This window comes from Mirounga leonina, unplaced genomic scaffold (genome assembly GCF_011800145.1).
Source record: "Mirounga leonina isolate KUSES-001 unplaced genomic scaffold, KU_Mleo_1.0 Mir_507, whole genome shotgun sequence".
Lineage (NCBI taxonomy): Eukaryota > Metazoa > Chordata > Mammalia > Carnivora > Phocidae > Mirounga > Mirounga leonina.
This window is the reverse complement of record NW_023270789.1, coordinates 2,533,549-2,555,987: the sequence shown is the minus strand read 5'-3', so window position 1 is coordinate 2,555,987 and position 22,439 is coordinate 2,533,549. Positions and strand designations below refer to the sequence as shown.

Below are 22,439 nucleotides of genomic sequence, written 5' to 3'. Positions count from 1 at the left end.
GTTTCCTAGCCAACAGTTTTGGTGTCCTCCAGATAACCCTGAAACTGGTGTGTCACTGAATTTCTTCAGCTTGACCCCAGAAGGAAGTTCTGTTATCATCCAGGGTTCAGTGAAGGGTTTCTAAGAGGAAATTGTCTACTGTGATTTTGGATTAATTCTTAGTTTAGATTGATCTCTCATTATTGAGGAAGGAGTAAGTAGTTAAAAATTAGGACCTTTAAAAAACAAAGAAAGAATAAGAGAGACAAACCAAAAAACAGACTCCTAACTACAGAGAACAAACTGGTTACCAGGGGAGAGGTGGGTAGGGGGTGGGTAATGAGGTGATGGGGATTAAGAGTACATTTATCATGACGAACACGGAATAATATGTAGAATTGTCGAATCGCTATATTGTATACCCAAAACTAATATAACACTGTATGCTAACTATACTGGAATTTTAAAACAAAAGATGGCATACCTTAAAATTTGCAGAGCTCAGTCAAAGAGGCAGAGAAAACAGGTATTTAACAAAAGTTTTACTTCAGGAAATATTTAAATTTTAAACATGCTTGCTTCTCTTGAATTTTTCAATCATGTTGAACTTAAAGCTGTTATAAAACATCATGAATAAAATGTAAGGGGAGTAACAAACTAGAACAAGGTTAATAGTAATGGTATTGATAGCATATGAGTGTCATTCTTAATATATAAATAGCTTATACTGACTGTTAAGAAAAATACCCACCAATTATTTAAAAAGCTGCTAAATACATGAATGGGTAATTCAAAAACGTAAAAAATCTTCAGCCACTTTAGTAATTAGAAACATTTAGATTTGAAATAAGATTATATTTTCTTACCTAGAAAATTGATAAAAAGAGTGGTATTATTTAGGACTGGCAAAGTGAAGAAATGAGAAGCACATATAGTTGTTGGAATTGGAAATTTGAGTAACTTGGAAGATAGATTGGCATTAGGTTTCAGAAACTTTGAAATAATGGGGGAAATCAGAGGGGGAGATGAATCATGAGAGACGATGGACTCAAAAACAAACTGAGGGTTCTAGAGGGGAGGGGGGTGGGGGGATGGGTTACCCTGGTGATGGGTATTAAAGAGGGCACATACTGAACGGAACACTGGGTGTTATGCACAAACAATGAATCATGGAACACTACATCAAAAACTAATGATGTAATGTATGGTGATTAACATAACATAATAAAATAAAAAGAAAAGAAAAGAAATATGCCTGCCCTTTGACCATGTAATTTCACTTCTAGAAATTTATCTTAATACAAAGTAGTTGTATTTACAGAGCTTTAATTGTAAGGATGCTCATAGCAGTGAAGTTTATATTAATGAAAAGAGAATGTACATTAAATTCAGAAGAGTGGCATGTCCATAGAGTGGAATGTGACGCAGCCATTTGAAATTATGTTCTGGGAAGTGAATTTTTAAAGAAAGATAATACTTGTGATGTGGTAGGTGAAAAAGCAGTATATATAAGAATATGACCCTATTTTTGTTAAACAAACCACTCTATCGCTTCTAAGTAGGAATCAGAATTCACTTTCTTACTGTATCTTCTTTACTTCCTTCTCCTAAGACTACAAAAGCAACAATAAAATAGATTCCTCCCTCCTTTATCTCTCTCCATTCTCATTCCTTCCCTCTCTCTCCTGTTTTCTCCCCCCTCACTTTCTTTTCTCTTTTTATTTAGCTAGATATTTTAAGAAAAAGAAATACATGTATCGGGTGAATATACATGTATTGAAATAGCATATACTCAACTATAAAGTAAATCTTCAGTTCCAAACCCCTAGTCCTTTAGGGAAGCCACTATTACAAATTTCTTGAGTATCCTTCTAGACATGTAATGTACTTATATGTGCATACATACCCTTGCATGTATGTATTGTTTACTTGTCATTTTCATTTATCAGTAGGTCTTGAAAATTATTCCATATCAGGGGCGCCTGGGTGGCTCAGTCGTTAAGCGTCTGCCTTCGGCTCAGGTCATGATCCCAGGGTCCTGGGATCGAGCCCCACATCGGGCTCCCTGCTCGGCGGGAAGCCTGCTTCTCCCTCTCCCACTCCCCCTGCTTGTGTTCCTACTCTCGCTATGTCTCTCTCTGTCAAATAAATAAATAAATAAATAAAAGAAAAAGAAAATTATTCCATATCAACACTTAGGTATATTTACCTCATTCTTTTTAAGAACTTCATAATAATGATGAAAGTACCATAATTAATTTAAAATAGATCTGATATTAATGAATTGTTAGATTATTTCCAGATTTTTGCTATTAAAAAACGCTAGAAGAAATGTCCTGCATATGTTGGGAATCGTATGTGTGTGTGTGTACATGTGTGTATGTGTGTGTACATGTATATGTGTTGGTATGCCTTTGATAGAAATGCTGAAGCAAAGACCTCACGTTTTGCAAATACTGTTTATTGTTGTTTATCAGATAGGTACAAAATGAAACCTTATTTTAATTTTCATTTCACGGGATTTTTGAGTGAAGTTGGGTATATTTTGTTCATTGCACAGCTTTTTTATATCCTTTTCTGTTTTCTAGTGGATATTAAATAAAATGAATCCTTAAGATCTTTTTGTATATTAGTTGAATCAGTACTTTGTCATGTATGTTGCAAATACTTTTTGCTCTTAATTGCTATTATTTATGGGAGGTTTTTCTTAAAAGATTTATATATTTTCTAGTATAATAATGGTTTAATTTTTCTTTTATGCCTTTGATCCATTTGACATTTATTGTGGTATAGGGAGGAAGATAAGAATTGAGCTTTATTTTTTTCAAGATGCTTAGGTTAGTGCTCTGACATAACTTCTCAGTGCCTACTGAAGTCTTAATTTTATGATAAAATATAATGAAATATAAAAAGTATTTCCAAATATATGTGAATCTGTTTTTTAGACTTTTTCTTCTGTTGCATTAATTAGTGTATTTATTTTAACTCTACATTGATTAAATCACTTTACTATAATGCTTTATTGTGTGGTTGGACTGGTCCCTTTAGTATCCTGCTTCTCAGTATCAGCTGTTCTCACATATTCATTTTCTTTATATGAAATTTTGAGTTATTGTGTCTAGTTTATTTTTTTATCTTTTATAGTTTAGTTGGGTTTGCACTAAATTTAGAAATTAATTTAGGGAACATCTTTACATGAAATCTTCCTTTCCTATAATTTATGTCTTTTCATTTGTTTAAATCTTATTCTGTGTCAAATCAGAGATATAAGGCTTCTTTTATATAGATTCTGAACTTTTAAGTTCACTTAAAAATGCTTAACTTTTTACATTTTTACTGGTACTTGTTTGGGGGGCATAAATTCTAGAGGAAAACAGAGAGAATGATTTTATTTGTATCGTCTAGGCACCAAAAGATTTCTAACATGATAAAAAGCATGGAAGTTGTACAGCTTTGATTAAACAAAAGAGTTAATGAAATGTTGGAGACATCACATTAAAATCAAGAACAAGAAAGTATTTCATATTTTTCTGGAGGTTTTAACAAGTGTAACCAAATAAGAAAAAGGAATAAAGTGAAGATATGGATTGGAGACAAAATTATAATTAATAACAGATCATATGGTTGTTTTCCTGAAATAAAAAGAAAATGATCAATTGAAAAACCATCAGAATAATAAAGGAGTTAAATAGATTGGCTAGTTAAAAATTAAAACACTTCTTTGAACACTAGGGATATTAGGTTGAAAGTACAGAAAGGTCTTGCCTTATTAGTAAAGAACTGAACTAGCCACAGAGTAGACAACTGTAGATCTGTCCTAGCAAAGCCTTTGAAAGAGCTGAGCTGTCCACAAGTCATTTGACTGTCTGTCAAAAGAAAATTGAAAATACTTTAAAGGAAGAAAATGAAATTCAGATATTCAGGAAATTGTAACCTATAATCAGGAGGAACAAAATTATCAAGAGAAGCATACACAAATAACAGATGATGGAGATTGCAGTAAAGGACTTTAAAATAGCTATTATAAGTATGCTCAGGGATTTAAAGGGAAATATGAACATAATGAGAAGAGAGATTTTATAAAGGACTAAATGGAACTTCTAGTGCTGAGAAATACATGAAATAAAAAATTCACTTGATCAGCTTAACAGCACATTTTACACTGCATCAGACAAAATCCATGAGCTTGAAGACATAGCAGTAGAAACCACGCAAACCAAAACACAGAAAGAAAAATGAAAGGGGCAAAGCCTGTGACCTGTGGGACGATATTAAATGTTTAGCATACATATAAGGGAGTGGTTGGGGGTGGGGAGCAGCAGTGGCAGAAAAACTGTTTGAAGAGGGAATGGCCCCAAATTTTCCAAATTGATAAACAGCTATAAACCCACAGATTCCAGACACTTGAAGAAACCCAAACAAGGTAAAATAAAGAAACATAATGAATGGGTGAAAATCAGTGGAAAAAAATAGTTTTTTAACATCAGAGAAAAAGACATTATGCACAGGGAACAAGGATACAAGCACCTACCACTTGCTTCTTGTCTGAAGCGGTACAACCCAGAAGACAATGGAATGCACCTGGAAAGTGCTGAGAGAGAGAAGTGGATCTAGAATTCTCTAACCACTGAAAATATTTTTTTAAAGCTGAAGGTGAAATTAAGACCTTTTTAGACAAACAAAAGCTTAGCGAATTTATTGCCGGCATGGCTCTATTACCAGAAATGTTAAAGGAACTCTTAATGACACTACATGAAGAAATGAAAAGCAGGTAAAAGAGTAAATATGTAAATATATATCAAAGGCTTACTTTTTTTCTTGGGTCTTAGAGTTTTCTTTAAAAGATAATTGGCTGAGGGGGTTGGGAGGATGGGTTAGCCTGGTGGTGGGTGTTGAGGAGGACACATTCTGCATGGAGCACTGGGTGTTGTGCACAAACAATGAATCATGGAACACTTCATCTAAAACTAATGATGTAATGTATGGGGATTAACATAAGAATAAAAAAATGGCAAAAAAAAAGATAACTAAAAAAAAAAGATAATTGGCTGTTACAGCAAACATAGTAAGTTTGCATTGGAGGTCTGTAATATACGTAGGAGAGAAGTGTGTCGTCACACTAGCACCAAGGATGTTATGGGGATGTGAAAATATACTCTTGTCATGTTGTTAGTTTACATGTGAAGGGTCGTAATATTTGAAGGTATACTGGGGTAGGTTAGTTGTACATACTCTAATCCATAAAGCAGTCACACGCACAAAAATAAGCCAGTGGAGAAATGGAAATACTAAAGAATACTCAATCCAAATGAAGGCGGGAAAGAGGACTAAAGAACTGATCATAAAAAGTAGGTGGCAAAAAAAAATCAAGATAATAGACCTATGTTGATGGGATATAAAATGGTACAGCCATTTTGAAGAACAGTTTTTATACAGTTAAAATAGAGTTATTATAGGACCCAGAAATTTTATTTCTAAAGTATTTACGTGCCCAAGAGAAAGGAAAGTGTATGTACAAAGTTTGTTCATAACAACCTTACTCATTTAACAGCCCCAAACTGTAAGCAACCCCAGTGTTTATCTAACAGGTATATAACTAACTAGGTGTGGTACCAAACAATGGAACGCCACCTTGTAATAAAAACTGAACTACTGAGATGGCAGTATGCATGAATCTCAGAGATAGGGTGCATGAAAGACTCAAATACAGAAGAGTATATACTGTGTGATTATGTTAACATGAAATTCTAGAACATATAAAACCAGTAATAGAGAAAGTAGATTAATGGTTTATTTGAGACTGGGTGGAGGAAAATTGTGATTTGATTGCAAAGGTGAATGAGGACAGGTTTTGGAGAGATTGGCTTGATTCTTATACAGTGTGTTCATTTGTCAAAACCCTTGGAACTGTGTTCCCGAATTGATGCATATTTGTATTAAATTATACCTCAATGTGTTTTTTGAAGAGAAAAATAAAAACCAGATCCTAGTCTTGGCTGAGAGGGTCTGTGTTTAAAAAAAAAAAAAAAGGCAACAACCAAAATTACCATTGATCTGTAATTGAAAAACACTCTTAAATTTGAGAAATATTAGAAAAAAATGTTTGGAAAAATACAGAATTAAAAACATGATCAGAAAAATACAGAATTAAAAAAATGACCAATCAACATATAAAGTGAAGTTAAGTACTAATGTATAATTTAAATTGTGCTTATATAAATATGAAATTTTCTGAAAGGATAGATGAGAAAGTGAGAGGAAAGGTTGGCTTTGGAGCTGGGAACTGATTCGAAGAGGTACTGGGCTTAGAGGGAGACTTTTTACTTTGTGCTGTTTCCTATCTTTTTTTTTTTAAGTTTTTATTTAAATTCCAGTATAATCAGCATACAGTGTTCCATTAGTTTCAGATGTACAATATAGTAATTCAGCAGTTCCATGTATTACTCAGTGCTCATCACGACAAGTGCCCTCCTTAATCCCCATCACCTATTTCCCCCATTCCCTCATCCCCCTTCCCTCTGGTAACCGTCAGTTTGTACTCTATATTTTGTTTCATATCTTTTGACCTTTCCCATCTTCCCAATTAAGTGAAAATGAAACAAAAATGAGATTTCATATTAAAATAAAAATTAAACCTGTTGCATTTATATTCTGTCAAAAAGGGAAGGTTTTAATTTTTTAAAACAGTGTAACATTTCTTGTGGATAAGGATGTGGGAAGGTCATTCTTTTTTTTTTTTTTTTTTTAAAGATTTTATTTATTTATTTGAGCCAGAGAGAATGAGAGAGAGCACATGAGAGGGGGGAGGGCCAGAGGGAGAAGCAGACTCCCTGACGAGCAGGGAGCCCGATGCGGGACTCGATCCAGGGACTCCAGGATCATGACCTGAGCCGAAGGCAGTCGCTTAACCAGCTGAGCCACCCAGGCGCCCCTGGGAAGGTCATTCTTACATCACATCTTTCCTTGTATCCAGCATCCTTGAGGAAGCGTCTTTCATTGTCAAAAGCCCTTAAAACATGTTTCTTTTAACCCAGCAATTCTGGCAGTTTAAGTCTAAGGAAATAATTGGAAGGCTGGACTAAACAAGACATGCATGAAATGGTATTTATCATAGCATGTTTCACGAAGACGTAAGTACACATTAAATGTCCAAGAGGAAGGTGATTAGGTAAGCAAATTTTGGTAGTACATAAGATAAAAACAGTGTGCTACCACTTAATTGATGTCTTAGGGAAAATATTGACATTTTACAAAATTTAAAAAATATGTTACAACATTCTTATGAAGAGGGTAACCATAAAGTGTATTATTTATTAAGAGTGAATGGAGGAGCTAAAATAAGTTGGTTTTTAAAATATTTAAAGACTGACAAATTAGTTTTATTGGGTGACCTTTCAAATAGTTCTATTCAAAAATGATTTTCCAAAATTAAACCATTTCTAAACAAATACATATATCCTTGTACATTTATCCAGATATGAAATTATTAATACCTTCAGTTGACTCATATGCTTTTGAGAAAGTATTCTCTCTACAGTTGCTCAAAGCAGATTCTGCTCGAAAGTAGGATGTTCTCAATTCTAAATATTTTAAAATGTGTAAATATTTTAGACTGGGTATTTTCACAGATGCCATTTTCTTGCTTTCGTTCAGAGTACTTTCTACATAAAATTGTTTTTTTTTTTTTCATTCAAGTATAATGAACATACATTGTTAGATTAATTTCAGATATACATTATAATGATTCAGCAGTTCTGTACATTTCTCACTGCTCATCAACCCATCTGCCCACCCACCTCTCCTCTGGCAACCACCAGTTTGTTTATTTAAGAGTTGTTTTTTGTCTTTTTGTTTTGTTTTTTTGTTGTTCATTTGTTTCTTAAATTTCACATATGAGTGAAATAATATGGTATTTGTCTTTTTCTGACTGACTTTTACTTAGGATAATACACTCTAATGCATCTGCGTTGTTGCAAATGGCAAGATTTCATTCATTTTGATGGCTGAGTAATATTTGATTGTGTGTGTGTGTGTGTGTGTGTATACATATGGACACTTGGGTTGCTTCCCTGTCTTGGCTATTGTAAATAATGCTGCAATAAGCATAGGGGTGCATATATCTTTTTGAATTAGTGTTTTCATAATCTTTTGGTGAATACCTGGTAGTGGAATTACTGGATCATAGGGTAGTTCTATTTTTAACTTTTTGAGGAACTTTCATACTGTTTTCCACAGTGGCTGCACCAGTTTGCATTCCCACCAATGGTGCACGAGGGTTCCTTTTTCTTCACATCCTTCTCAATACTTGTTATTTCTTGTGTCTTTGATTTTAGCCATTTGGACAGCTGTCAGGTGATATCTTGTGGTTTTGTGATGCTGAGCATCTTTTTATGTGGTTATCATTATGTTTCCTTTGGAAAAGTGTCCATTCAGGTCCTCCATCAATTTTTTAATTGGATTATTTGGGGTTTTTTGGTGTGAAACTTCTAATTTTTTTTTAAGATTTTTTTTTTTTTTAATTTGAGAGAGCGAGAGAGAGAGAACATGAGTTAGCGGGGAGAAGCAGAGGAAGAGGGAGAACCAGACTCCCCACTGAGCCATGGTGCCCTGTGTGGGGCTCGATCCCAGGACCCTGGCCCCATGACCTGGGCTGAAGGCAGACGCTTAACCAGCTGAGCCACCCAGGCACCCCTAAAAACTTCTACTTTTAATTTACTTTAATATTTCTTCTAATTTTGTTGATGCAAAATCATAGGTCTTCTCAAATTTTTTCCACTGAAGTATATAATGTAAATATATCTAATTAAAAATAAGAGCTTCATCAGAAGTCTTCCTCTAAGTCAAGATACTCCCATTTAAAAATTATACATTGTTTGAGGTTTCGTCATTTAGTTTTTTAGTTCCTCCTTTGCTTTTTCTGAGATAAATGTCAGTGTCAACCTGTTTGTGTGCTTTGTTTTTAATAACTGCAAATACTGAAAACTTTCATTCCTTGAATTCGTCAATTAAAGATTTTCAACAGACTTTGAACAAAATAAAAATAATATATAGATAACTCATCAAAAAAATTTTAATACAGTGTAGGACACTGAGGTTGATTTGTCTTGTAAATTACTAGAAGTTTATCAAACATTTCTAAAATCTGGTTGCTGGTGGTCAGTCAAGAGAGATCATGTTTATATATATGTATATTTTAATACGATACTTTTTATTTTTGATTGGTTAAAAATTACAGCATTTGCATGAAATTATGATCTGGTCGTTTTTTATACTTGGAGCTGTTCTGTCCTCATCAGTGTTATATCTTCTTCTTAGGGATTTTTAAACTTTTCTGAGTTGTTACAATATAGACAGGTATCAAATTTAACATTTTAGATTGTTCCTGTGAGTTGTGTGTGAAGTACATGAAAAATCTTGTTTAGAATTTAGTGTTTTGAAAACTGTTTAAATGTACTTTGAATGAAACTTTCCTTTGGTACCTTTGGACAGAAAATTTTTTTTTTTTTTTTAAATTAAAGGATTTTTGTTTACTTCTCCTCATACCAAAGTATGAAATTCTTTTTTTATTTAATTTTATTATGTTATGTTAATCACCGTACATTACATCATTAGTTTTTATTATGTTAATCACCATACATTACATCATTAGTTTTTGATGTAGTGTTCCATGATTCACTGTAGCCATATAACATCCAGTGCTCCATGCAGTACGTGCCCTCTTTAATATCCATCACCAGGCTAACCCATCCCCCCAACCCCACCCCTCCGGAAGCCTCAGTTTGTTTCTCAGAGTCCATCGTCTCTCATGGTTCATCTCCCCCTCCGATTTCCATTCAGTATTGCCCTCTTTAATACCCATCACCAGGCTAACCCATCCCCCCACCCCCTCCCCTCTAGAACCTACCTCAGTTTGTTTCTCAGAGTCCATAGTCTCTCATGGTTTGTTTCCCCCTCCGATTTCCCCCCCTTCATTTTTCCCTTCCTACTATCTTCTTTTTCTTTTTCTTTTTTTTAAAACATATAATGTATTATTTGTTTCAGAGATACAGGTCTGTGATTCACGGACAGAAAGTTTTTATAGGGAAGAGTAAGCTGTTAGACTTCCTAGGGACTTTGTGTTTATATTTGACAACACTGTAATCCATTCATCAGGCTGATGCCTGGGTAGTCTTTATAAATGGTATGCTTTATTACTTAAATATGATGTTACATTTCTTAAAATCCTCCATGACTTTCTTTTTTTTAAAATTTTATTATGTTAACCACCATACATTACATCATTAGTTTTTGACGTACTGTTCCATGGTTCATTGTTTGTGTATAACACCCAGTGCTCCATTCAGTACGTGCCTTCTTTAATACCCATCACCAGGTTAACCTATCCCCCAGCCCCTTCCCCTCTAGAACCCTCAGGTTGTTTCTCAGAGTCCATCGTCTCTCATGGTTCGTCTCCCCCTCCGATTTCCCCCCCTTCATTCTTCCCCTCCTGCTATCTTCTTCTTTTTTTTTTTTCTTAACATATATTGCATTATTTGTTTCAGAGGTACAGATCTGAGATTCAACAGTCTTGCACAATTCACAGCGCTTACCAGAGCACATACCCTTCCCAGTGTCTATCACCCAGTCACCCCATTCTTCCCACCCCAACCCCCACTCCCAACAACCCTCATTTTGTTTCCTGAGATTAAGAATTCCTCATATCAATGAGGTCATGTGATACATGTCTTTCTGTTTGACTTATTTCACTCAGCATAAAACCCTCCAGTTCCATCCACATCGTTGCAAATGGCAAGATCTCATTCCTTTTGATGGCTGCATAATATTCCATTGTATATATATATACCACATCTTCTTTATCCATTCATCTGTCGATGGACATCTTGGCTCTTTCCACAGTTTGGCTATTGTGGACATTGCTGCTATAAACATCGGGGTGCACGTACCCCTTCGGATCCCTACATTTGTATCTTTGGGGTACATACCCAGTAGTGCAATTACTGGATCATATGGTAGCTCTATTTTCAACTTTTTGAGGAACCTCCATACTGTTTTCCAGAGTGGCTGCACCAGCTTGCATTCCCACCAACAGTGTAAGAGGGTTCCACTTTCTCTGCATCCCCGCCAACATCTGTCATTTCCTGACTTGTTAATTTTAGCCATTCTGACTGGTGTGAGGTGGTATCTCATTGAGGTTTTGATTTGGATTTCCCTGATGCCGAGCAATGTTGAGCACTTTTTCATGTGTCTGTTGGCCATTTGGATGTCTTTGGAAAAATGTCCGTTCGTGTCTTCTGCCCATTTCTTGATTGGATTATTTGTTCTTTGGGTATTGAGTTTGATAAGTTCTTTATAGATTTTGGATATTAGCCCTTTATCTGATATGTCATTTGCAAATATCTTCTCCCATTCTGTCGGTTGTCTTTTGGTTTTGTTGACTGTTTTCTTTGCTTTGCAAAAGCTTTTTATCTTGATGAAGTCCCAATAGTTCATTTTTGCCCGTGCTTCCCTTGCCTTTGGCGATGTTTCTAGGAAGAAGTTGCTGCGGCTGAGGTCGAAGAGGTTGCTGCCTGTGTTCTCCTTTAGGATTTTGATGGACTCCTGTCTCACATTGAGGTCTTTCAACCATTTGGAGTCTATTTTTGTGTGTGGTGTAAGGAAATGGTCCAGTTTCATTCTTTTGCATGCGGCTGTCCAATTTTCCCAACACCATTTGTTGAAGAGACTGTCTTTTTTCCATTGGACATTCTTTCCTGCTTTGTTGAAGATGAGTTGACCATAGAGTTGAGGGTCCATTTCTGGGCTCTCTATTCTGTTCCATTGATCTATGTGTCTGTTTTTGTGCCAGTACCATACTGTCTTGATGATTACAGCTTTGTAATAGAGCTGGAAGTCCAGAATTGTGATGCCGCCAGCTTTGCTTTTCTTTTTCAACATTCCTCTGGCTGTTCAGGGTATTTTCTGGTTCCATACAAATTTTAGGATTATTTATTCCATTTCTTTGAAAAAAGTGGATGGTATTTTGATGGGGATTGCATTAAATGTGTAGATTGCTCTAGGTAGCATTGAAATCTTCACAGTATTTGTTCTTCCAATCCATGAGCATGGAACGTTTTTCCATTTCTTTGTGTCTTTCTCAGTTTCTTTCATGAGTATTTTATAGTTTTTGGAGTACAGATTCTTTGCCTCTTTGGTTAGATTTATTGCTAGGTATCTTACGGTTTTGGGTGCAGTTGTAAACGGGATCGACTCCTTAATTTCTCTTTCTTCTGTCTTGTTGTTGGTGTATAGGAATGCCACTGACTTCTGTGCATTGATTTTATATCCTGCCACCTTACTGAATTCCTGTATGAGTTCTAGCAGTTTTGGGGTGGAGTCTTTTGGGTTTTCCACATAAGGTATCATATCATCTGCAAAGAGTGACAGTTTGACTTCTTCTTTGCCGATTTGGATGCCTTTTATTTCTTTTTGTTGTCTGATTGCTGTGGCTAGGACTTCTAGTACGATGTTGAATAGCAGTGGTGATATTGGACATCCCTGCCGTGTTCTTGACCTTTGGGGGAAAGCTCTCAGTTTTTCCCCATTGAGAATGATATTCACTGTGGGTTGTTCATAGATGGCTTTTATGATATTGAGGTATGTATCCTCTATCCCTATACTCTGAAGAGGTTTGATCAAGAAAGGAAGCTGTACTTTGTCAAATGCTTTTTCTGCATCTATTGAGAGGATCATATGGTTCTTGTTCTTTCTTTTATTAATGTATTGTATCACATTGATTGATTTGCAGATGTCGAACCAACCTTGCAGCCCAGGGATAAATCCCACTTGGTTGTGTGCATAATCCTTTAATGTACTGTTGGATCCTATTGGCTAGTATTTTGGTGAGAATTTTTGCATCCATGTTCATCAGGGATATTGGTCTGTTATTCTCCTTTTTGATGGGGTCTTTGTCTGGTTTTGGGATCAAGGTAATGGTGGCCTCATAAAACGAGTTTGGAAGTTTTCCTTCCATTTCTATTTTTTGGAACAGTTTCAGAAGAATAGGTATTAATTCTTCTTGAAATGTTTGGTAGAATTCCCCTGGGAAGCCATCTGTCCCTGGGCTTTTGTTGGGAGATTTTTGCTGACTGCTTCAATTTCCTTAGTAGTTATAGGTCTGTTCAGGTTTTCTACTTCTTCCTGGTTCAGTTTTGGTAGTTGATACATCTCTAGGAATGCCTCCATTTCTTCCAGGTTATCTAATTTGCTGGCATATAGTTGCTCATAATATGTTCTTATAATTGTTTGTATTTCTTTGGTGTTGGTTGTGATCTCTCCTCTTTCGTTCATGATTTTATTTATTTGGGTCCATTTCTCTTTTTCTTTTTGATAAGTCTGGCCAGGGGTTTATCAGTCTTGTTAATTCTTTCAAAGAACCAGCTCCTAGTTTCGTTGATCTGTTCTACTGTTCTTTTGGTTTCTATTTCATTGATTTCTGCTTTGATCTTTATTATTTCTCTTCTCCTGCTGGGTTTAGGCTTTATTTTCTGTTCTCTCTCCAGCTCCTTTAGGTGTAGGGTTAGGTTGTGTATTTGAGAACTTCTTGTTTCTTTAGAAAGGCTTGTATTGCTATATACTTCCTCTTAAGACTGCCTTTGGTGCATCCCAAAGATTTTGAACAGTTGTGTTTTCATTTTCATTGGTTTCCATGAATTTTTTTTAACTCTTCTTTAATTTCCTGGTTGACCCATTCATTCTTTAGTAGGATGCTCTTTAGCCTCATGTATTTGAGTTCTTTCCAACTTTCCTCTTGGTGATTGAGTTCTAGTTTCAAAGCATTGTGATCCGAAAATATGCAGGGAATGATCCCAATGTTTTGGTACTGGTTGAGACCGGATTTGTGACCTAGGATGTGATCTATCCTGGAGAATGTTCCATGGGCACTAGAGAAGAATGTGTATTCCATTGCTTTGGGATGGAATGTTCTGAATATATCTGTGAAGTCCATCTGGTCCAGTGTGTCATTTAAAGTCTTATTTCCTTGTTGATCTTTTGCTTAGGTGATCTGTCCATTTCAGTGAGGGGGTGTTAAAGTCCCCCATTATTATTGTATTGTTGTCGATGTGTTTCTTTGCTTTTGTTATTAATTGGCTTATATAAGTGGCTACTCACATGTTAGGGGCATAGATATTTACAATTAGATCTTCTTGTTGTAGACTCTTTAAGTAGGATATAGTGTCCTTCCTCATGTCTTATTACAGTCTTTGGTTTAAAATCTAATTTGTCTGATAGAAGGATTGCCACCCCAGCTTTCTTTTGGTGTCCAGTAGCATGGTAAATGGTTTTCCACCCCCTCACTTTCAATCTGGGGTGTCTTTGGGTCTTAAGTGAGTCTCTTGCGGACAGCATACGATGGGTCTTGTTTTTTTATCCAATCTGATAGCCTGTGTCTTTTAATTGGGGCATTTAGCCCATTTACATTCAGGGTAACTATTGAAAGATAGGAATTTAGTGCCATTGTATTGCCTGGAAGGTGAGTGTTACTGTATATTGTCCGTGTTCGTTTCTGGTCTATGTTACTTTTAGGCTCTCTCGTTGCTTAGAGGACCTGTTTCAATATTTCTTGTAGGGCTGGTTTTGTGTTTGCAAATTCCTTTAGTTTTTGTTTGTCCTGAAAGCTTTTTATCTCTCCTTCAATTTTCAATGACAGCCTAGCTGGATATAGTATTCTTGGCTGCCTATTTTTCTCATTTAGTGCTCTGAGTATATCATGCCAGTCCTTTCTGGCCTGCCAGGTCTCTGTGGATAGGTCTGTTGCCAGTCTAATGTTTCTGCCATTGTAGTTTACAGATCTCTTGTCCCGAGCTGCTTTCAGGATTTTCTCTTTGTCTCTGAGAGTCATTAAGTTTTACTATTAGATGTTGGGGTGTTTACCAATTTTTATTGATTTTGAGGGGGTTCTCTGTGCCTCCTGGATTTTGATGCCTGTTTCCTTCCCCAAATTAGGGAAGTTCTCTGCTATAATTTGCTTCAATATACCTTCTGCCCCTCTCCTTCTTCTGGGCTCTCAATTTTTCTAATGTTGTTTCGTCTTATGGTATTGCTTCTCTCTCGAATTCTGCCCTTGTGATCCAGTAGTTGTTTATCTCTCTTTTTCTCAGCTTCTTTATTTTCCATCATTTGGTCTTCTATATCTCTAATTCTCTCTTCTGCCTCATTTATCCTAGCAGTTAGAGCCTCTTTTTTTGATTGCACCTCATTAATAGCCTTTTTGATTTCGACTTGGTTAGATTTTAGTTCTTTTATTTCTCCAGAAAGGGTTTCTCTAATATCTTCCATGCTTTTTTCAAGCTCACTTAGTATCTTTAAAATCGTCATTCTGAACTCTAGATCCGACATCTTACTAATGTCCGTATTGATTAGGTCCCTGGCAGTCGGTACTGCCTCTTGTTCTTTTTTTTTGAGGTGATTTTTTCTGTCTTGTCATTTTGTCCATAGGAGAATAGATGAATGAGAGAACAAAATGCTAACAGGGTAATAACGACTTGAGAAAAATATACACTAAACAAATCAGAAGAGACCTGAAACTGGGGGAAAAGAAAGGGTAAGAAAGAAAATAGAAAAAAAAAAAAAAGAGAGAAAGGTAAACAAACAAAAACCAGAATATGATCAAATATGATCAGGCTGGTGCATAGATCAGTGCGACACACTAGATTTGGGGTGTATATTGGTCTTTTAGAAGATAGTGCTTCCCAAAATTTTAAAGAAAGAAAAGCTTATATATGTATAAAAATAAGGGTAAATACAATGAATGGATGGAATATGACTGTAAAGATGAAAATTATAAAAGATTTTATAGAAGGAATTGATAAGGTAAGAAGTTGGTTGAAAAAAGAAAGAACAGGATTTTAAAAAAAGAAAAGGGAAATAATGTGACCAGGCAGGAGACTAGAACAAAACCATACACTAGAGATTTAGTGTATATTTTGGTCTGTTAGAAGAAACTGTATCCCAAAATTTTAAAGAGAGAACAACTTATATATATACACACACACACACATACACACACACCAAAGATAAGGTTAACTACTATGAAGGGATAGAATATGACTCTAAAAATGAAAAATAAAGATTTTTTAAAAAGGAGTTGATGTTTGTTGAAAAGGGTAAAAGAAAAATTCAAAAAAAAAAAAAAAGAAAATTAAAAAAAGAAACTTTGAAAGACTGAAAAATCATGGGGCAAAAAAGCCATGAATTCTATGTGCAGTATTCCCCCAGCGCTGGAGTTCTCCTGTTCTCATTGATCCGTAAACTTGGTCTTGGCTGGCTGTTCTTGCTGATCTTCTGGGGGACGGGCCTGTTGCTGTGGTTCCCAGATGTCTTTGCCGGAGGCGGAATTGCCCCTCCCTTGCCGGTCCGGGCTAAGTAATCAGCTCCGGTTTGCTCTCTGGAGCTTTTGTTCCCTGCAAGCTTTCTGTACAGCTTTGGAAGACGAGTGGGGGTATAGCTCAGTGGTAGAGCATTTGACTGCAGCTTTGGAAGATGAGACTGAAAATGGCGGCCTCCCAGTCTCTGCCCCAGAGGAGGTGAGAACTCCCCACTGCTCAGTGAGCACCCAGAGAAAAGCAGTTAGTCACTCCCGTCTCTGGGGTCTCCGGCCGCAGGCGTTTCTGTCTCTGGCACATGACCCGTGTGGAGTCTCCAAACCCAGCAGATCCCTGCGGTGCGCTCCGGCGCCGCTCCTCCCAGTGGAGGAAGGGGAGTCTCCCCGGATCTGCTGCTTGTTGGGTCCCTGCTGGAAGAGCAGTGGCCCGACTGTGCCGTGGATCACGGTTTATGGCAACCCTGAGCTGAGAGCACGCTCCTCAGCTCCGTCTCTGAAGCCGGCTTCCCCACTGCCATACCTGGGAGCTCTGCCGCACTCAGGCACCCCCGGTCTTTCTGTGACCTCGAGGGTCCTGAGACCACACTGTCTCCGTGAGGCTTTCACCCCCCACTTAGCCACTGGAACGATGTCCCTCAGCCAAGCCGACTTCTAAAAGTTCCGATTTTGTTCTCCGGGGCTCTATCACTTGCCAGAAGCGGCCCTCAGTGGGCCCCCCTCCCCCGCCGTCTATCCTCCTGAATCGCCTCGGATTCACTTCTCCACACGTCCTACCTTCCAGAAAGTGGTCGTTTTTCTGTTCAGAGAGTTGTTGCTATTCTTTTCTTTGATCTCCTGCTGAGTTCGTAGGTGTTCAGAATGGTTTGATCCCTATCCAGCTGAATTCCTGGGACCAGACAAAATCCAGGTCTCCTACTCCTCCGCTGTCTTGCTCCTCTCCCCTCCATGACTTTCCATTACAGTTAAAATAATTTTTTTTTTAAATTTAGCATGGCCTTACAGAATTCTTTGTAATCTAGATTATACCTAGCTCTCTAACCTCATCCTCTATCATTCACTTCCCCTTCCTGAGCTCTAGTCACACCCTCTACAGGGTCATTGCATTTGTTGTTTCCTCTACTGGGAATTCTCTTTTTCCAGATCTATTCATCAGTATTCATCTCTTAATGTAGATTTCTGCGCAGATTGTGTCATTTCAGAAACAGTTTCTCTGAATGTTATACATAAAGAGCTTTTCTTTTAAGTTCTGTCACTAGTACTCAATATTCTATTTCTCTAGTAAATTTTCTTCATAACAATTATCACTATTTAAAATGGTCTTATTTAGTATAGGAGTCTAGGTCAGGTTCAATACTGTATTTCCCAGAGCATAATCGGCTCTTAATATTTGGAAATGAATGACTGTTTAGTTACTGTATCCATATTTTGTCCTTGATTCTCACTTCTAGCTACAAGAGAATCTGTTCGTGGTATTTGCCTACCTGTCATATTTTCAAAGACAATGTAAAAATAGCACCAAACAATTAAAGAACTTTAAGCCAGGTAGTAATGTCTTAATATCTCTTTTAATGTTTTCTCAAGACAGATAACTAATAATGGCATATTGAATTGGCAGTATGCAAGTGGATATAAAATAAGAGAAAAACTTGTATTTTTACTTCCTCCTAAAAGTAGAAGAGACCCTGGAGAATGGTTTAGATTTCTCTTAGGAATAACCCGTGAACTTTGCTACTTGAAAAATTAATCTAGACTTCCAGTTCCAACCATGGAATACCTTACATCAGACCAATCCTCCCACCAAAACCAATCACAAAAGCTAGACAAAATGGTTTGAGGACCTTGGAGAGCAACTCAGATAGGACTTCCTAGGAGAAAGTTATCTCCATATAAACATTGGCCTTTTCCCTGAGGGCATGTTCTAAATCCTGGTGGAGGCATAAAGGCCAAGCCTGAAGAGGTGGTCACTTGGGTCAGAGGACACTATGGTCAGGTCTTAGAGTTGCCAGAGTGGCTGAGGCATGAGGGACAAAAATCTCAAGACAGGAGGAAATTGCAGAGGAAAAGCCCAATAATTTATGTACAAATTTCCCTCAAGTTGTTGATTGATTCTGCAGTTTTACATGCATGGGCAAAAGTCAAGGAAACCCAGCAGAAAACAGCAGATGGAGGCTCAAGGGCAAAGAAAAAAATTTAACAGCCACATGGTACTGGGGAGGCAGAAATTAGTGTTTAAGGCTGCCAAGGTGAAGGGCCCTTGGTACATGTCAGGCTTCCAGCTCAGATCCCAGAAGGCATTCCCTAGAAGTAGTGCTAAAATGGAAATAGACTACTCTTAGCAAAGCCTGAACCCTTAGTAGTCTGCCTGTACTCAACCTGTGTTTCAGAAGAAACTTAACCTTTAGAAAGAATGTAATGCTCAAAGGGTCTATGCTTTTTCATTTATATAGTCTAGCTTCCAATAAATTATGAGACAGGCAGACTGAAAAAAGGTAGGAAGATACCCTAGAGATATATCTACACAAAAGAAATGTACATAAGATTATTCACTGTAAAAGTTGTTATTAATAGCAAAATATTAGAAAAATGCTAAAGAACCACCAACAGAGGATTGAGGAATTGTGTTGGTTCATAATTTACTTAATTTTTTACACAGGTCCTATCAGCATGTGGGGCCGGAGGGTTCTTTATTGTATGACACTGTGCTGACCATTATTGGGCATGTTACATCTTTGGCCCTAGCACAATAAATGCTAATTAGTGCACCTTCAAGGTTTACTACAACTTGGAATGCTCTCACACATTTTCATATGCGTCTGCGGTGGGGCATTCCAATTGAAAATCATTAATATCATGGAATTTTGTGCTGCTGTAAAAAAGAAAATTGTTTATGAACTGATACAGAAAGTCCACCGCAGTGCATCTTAAGAGTAAAAGGCAAGATAACGAGCTGTATGTGTACTTTGCTATATTTTGTTTAATAAAGGAAGAAAATAATATATATATTTGGATTGCTTATATGTGCATAAAATTTCTGTAATAATACATAAGAAACTAATGAAAGTGATTATCTATGGGGCCTGGTGGGGTGAAGAGAGATGAGATTTCTGGGTTAAATATATTTACTGTATACTTTTCTATGTTGTTTTGATTTTTAAAACTACCTATTCAAAAAAATTTTAAATAATAAACAGATATAAATAAGCTATTGTGTAAAATATAATTGTTAAGAGAATGAAAGTTTATGTATTCATTAAAAAATTGTTTTGGTCTTTTTTCCAATTCTGTCTCTTTTTACCTTTGCTTTCATTCAGTGGAGTAGGGCGAAACTGGGGCTGGGCATCTGCAGGTAGCAGCATTCTTGCTGAATTTGGTACGCTGCATATGGAGTTTGTCCACCTCAGCTACTTGACAGGGGACCCAGTTTACTACAAAAAGGTTAGTTTTCTTGACTTCTTTTCTTCGTTTATTATAGAAGAGTTCTTTAAGATTTACCAATGGACTTGATTAATGCTTGGAAAATGTTCACCTTTCTAGAAATGTATTTATCAGGACTCTGGTCCTTTTATTCTTTTTAAATTAAATAAATATCCTTTCTATTTAAAATATTTACTGTTATTTGAGAAGTTATAAACATTCGTAGGTTTTCAGAAATTCTCTTCTATTCAGAATTGTGCTGCAGTGTTCCTAGCCAGCATGGTAAGACAAGAAAAACAACATGAACAAAAAGTTAAAGAATTGAATTGGATTGAAAAGGATGAATGAAAAGAGTAATTATGCACAGATTACATGATTATTTACCTAAAATATTAAGACAATTTGTATTTAAATTATTAGAAATAAGAGCATATATATAGTTTTGAATAGAAGATCAATATAGATATGAAACATCAACAGCATTTCTCTGCACCAACTACAACCAGCAAGAAAGTATCACTTTCCAAAAACATACGTGGTAGGAACAGGAGTTTAAGTTTCCTACAAATAAACCTAACAAAAGATAAATGAAGTTCAAAACAGTTAAATGACCTGAAGAGGAGAGAGCAGAGAGGTATGTTATGTTCATGTAGAGCTAAAGAATATCATAAATATTTTAGTCTTCTCCAGATAGATCTGTAGCATCAGTTCAATGCCAGTCAAAACTCCAGTGGCTTCTTTTACAAAAATGAAACTTGATAAGACCCTTGTAGAATTTATATAGAAGAGAAAAATTCAAGGCACTCCTGAAGAAAAACATGTGGGGTGGGTTTGTATTACCCAGTTTTCGACGCTCACAGTGAAGTATTGGTGCACAAGACAAATAGACTGATGAACAGAATAAACATTCCTTAAATAGATCCATGTGGAAACATTATGCAAGGGTAGCACTGTAGATTATAACGTTTCTAGGAGCATTAAAGGCTTATATTTAAAAGACAAATGTAATAAAGTTTAAAATACATATACCCAATGGCCCAGCAGTTCCATGTGCATTTATGATGTGCATTTACATCATATACATGGAAGCATTGTTTGTGTTAGCATTTTATATAATAAAATTTAATACAGCAGTAAAAAATAAAGGAATTACAGTTACATTTATCAGTTAAAATAATACAATACCGGGTGCCTGGGTGGCTCAGTCGGTTGAGCATCCTACTCTTGATTTCAGCTCAGGTCATGATCTAGGGTTATGAGATTGAGCCCCAAGTTGGGCTCTGCACTGGACGTGGGAGCCTGCTTGAGATTCTCTCTTCCTCTCTAGATGGCCCTCCTCCCACCTTTAAAAAAAAAAGATACAACTTTTTAAAAAAATTCAACACAAGCAGAACTGAGTAATATACTTTGTTTAGAGATTCAGAAGTGATTTCAGTAGAGTTAAGACAATGGTGAACATAAAATTCAGGACTGTGCATATAGCCATTACAAAGACAGTGATGTGTGAATGCATAAGCAGAGCGGCGAAGGTGTTTGTAGTGCTGTATTTCTTAAATTAATTTATATATATAGTCCTTTCTATGTATGAACTTTTTCATCAATTGAGAAGAATTTTCAGGTAAAGACAGCAGTGGAGCCAGACCACAGAATTTTTCTTTCCTGAAGAGATGAACAATAACAACAAAAGTAGTAAATAAAGACCAGCAAAAATTTATCAACAGCAATGAAATGAGGAAAGGCTGCAATCTCATGTCACTAGCAAGTGACAGCCAAAAAAAAGAAGTAAAAAACTTCTGGTATGGTACTTAAGTCTGTTTCTCACCTTGTCCTGAGTCCTTACTGGGCAAAGAAAGCCAGTCAACAAATTCCTGGTACTCCCCATTAATCTCACAGAAGAGACCAGTGCTAGGGGTGTTGAGTATACAACTGTCCATAGCTCTAGAGGGGGTTCCCTCCTCTATCCTTCTTGAACACTAGTACTCCAGATCTCACATTGTGTTCAGCGGGGAGGAAAAACCCCCACTCCCCAGATGCACAGTAGGAAGGAATTCAGGGACAAGTCAGCTGTGCCATATCAAATCAAAGTCCAGGTCAGAACTGACCCTGTTCATTGGGAGCAAGATGAAAAGGAAAAGCATGGCAGGTATGCAAACAATACTGCAGCGTGGTGGAAAAAAAGCATGGTGGTAAATAGCATGTAAAAGACTGATAAAGGACCCTGTTTCAAATTTTATAAAGTCACCGTAATTTATACAATAATAGCAATTGAACTCAGTAAAATTAGAACTCAAAACAAACCATAAAATGATACAAAAAGATTGTGGAACTGAAGAAACAAATTGAGACCTTAAACATTATATTTCTGTAATGGATAAATAAATGAAAAACAGCAAATGTGACTGTACATAATTGAAAACCAATTTACTGACATGGAATAAAAGCAAGAGACAATCATAGTGGAAACAAAGAAAAAGCATAAAGAGTTTAAAAGGGTGATAAATTTGCAAAATGAAGATCATCTAGCACAGTATTTCTGAAGTGGAGGACCTAACACACAGGACCTTCCCTGAAAGGAAGGAGAAACAGAACTGTAAACTCCATTTTTAACAAAATTAAAGAGATACATGATATAACACATCACAAAATAGCAAGAAAGGTTGGCATAAGCCATCAAGGGCAGAGAGGT

The 22,439-nt window shown here is 36.5% G+C and overlaps 1 protein-coding gene across 2 annotated transcripts in view; it reads left to right on the top strand.

Annotated features, from left to right (window-relative positions):
* The window catches only part of MAN1A2 (mannosidase alpha class 1A member 2), a 217,360-nt gene that overhangs the window by 111,346 nt on the left and 83,575 nt on the right, over window positions 1-22,439 (top strand). For both annotated transcript variants that reach the window (XM_034990197.1, XM_034990198.1), the window contains exon 7: window positions 19,651-19,774. In XM_034990197.1, the coding sequence (XP_034846088.1) occupies window positions 19,651-19,774 (124 nt within the window). The remainder of the gene's footprint in view (window positions 1-19,650; window positions 19,775-22,439) is intronic.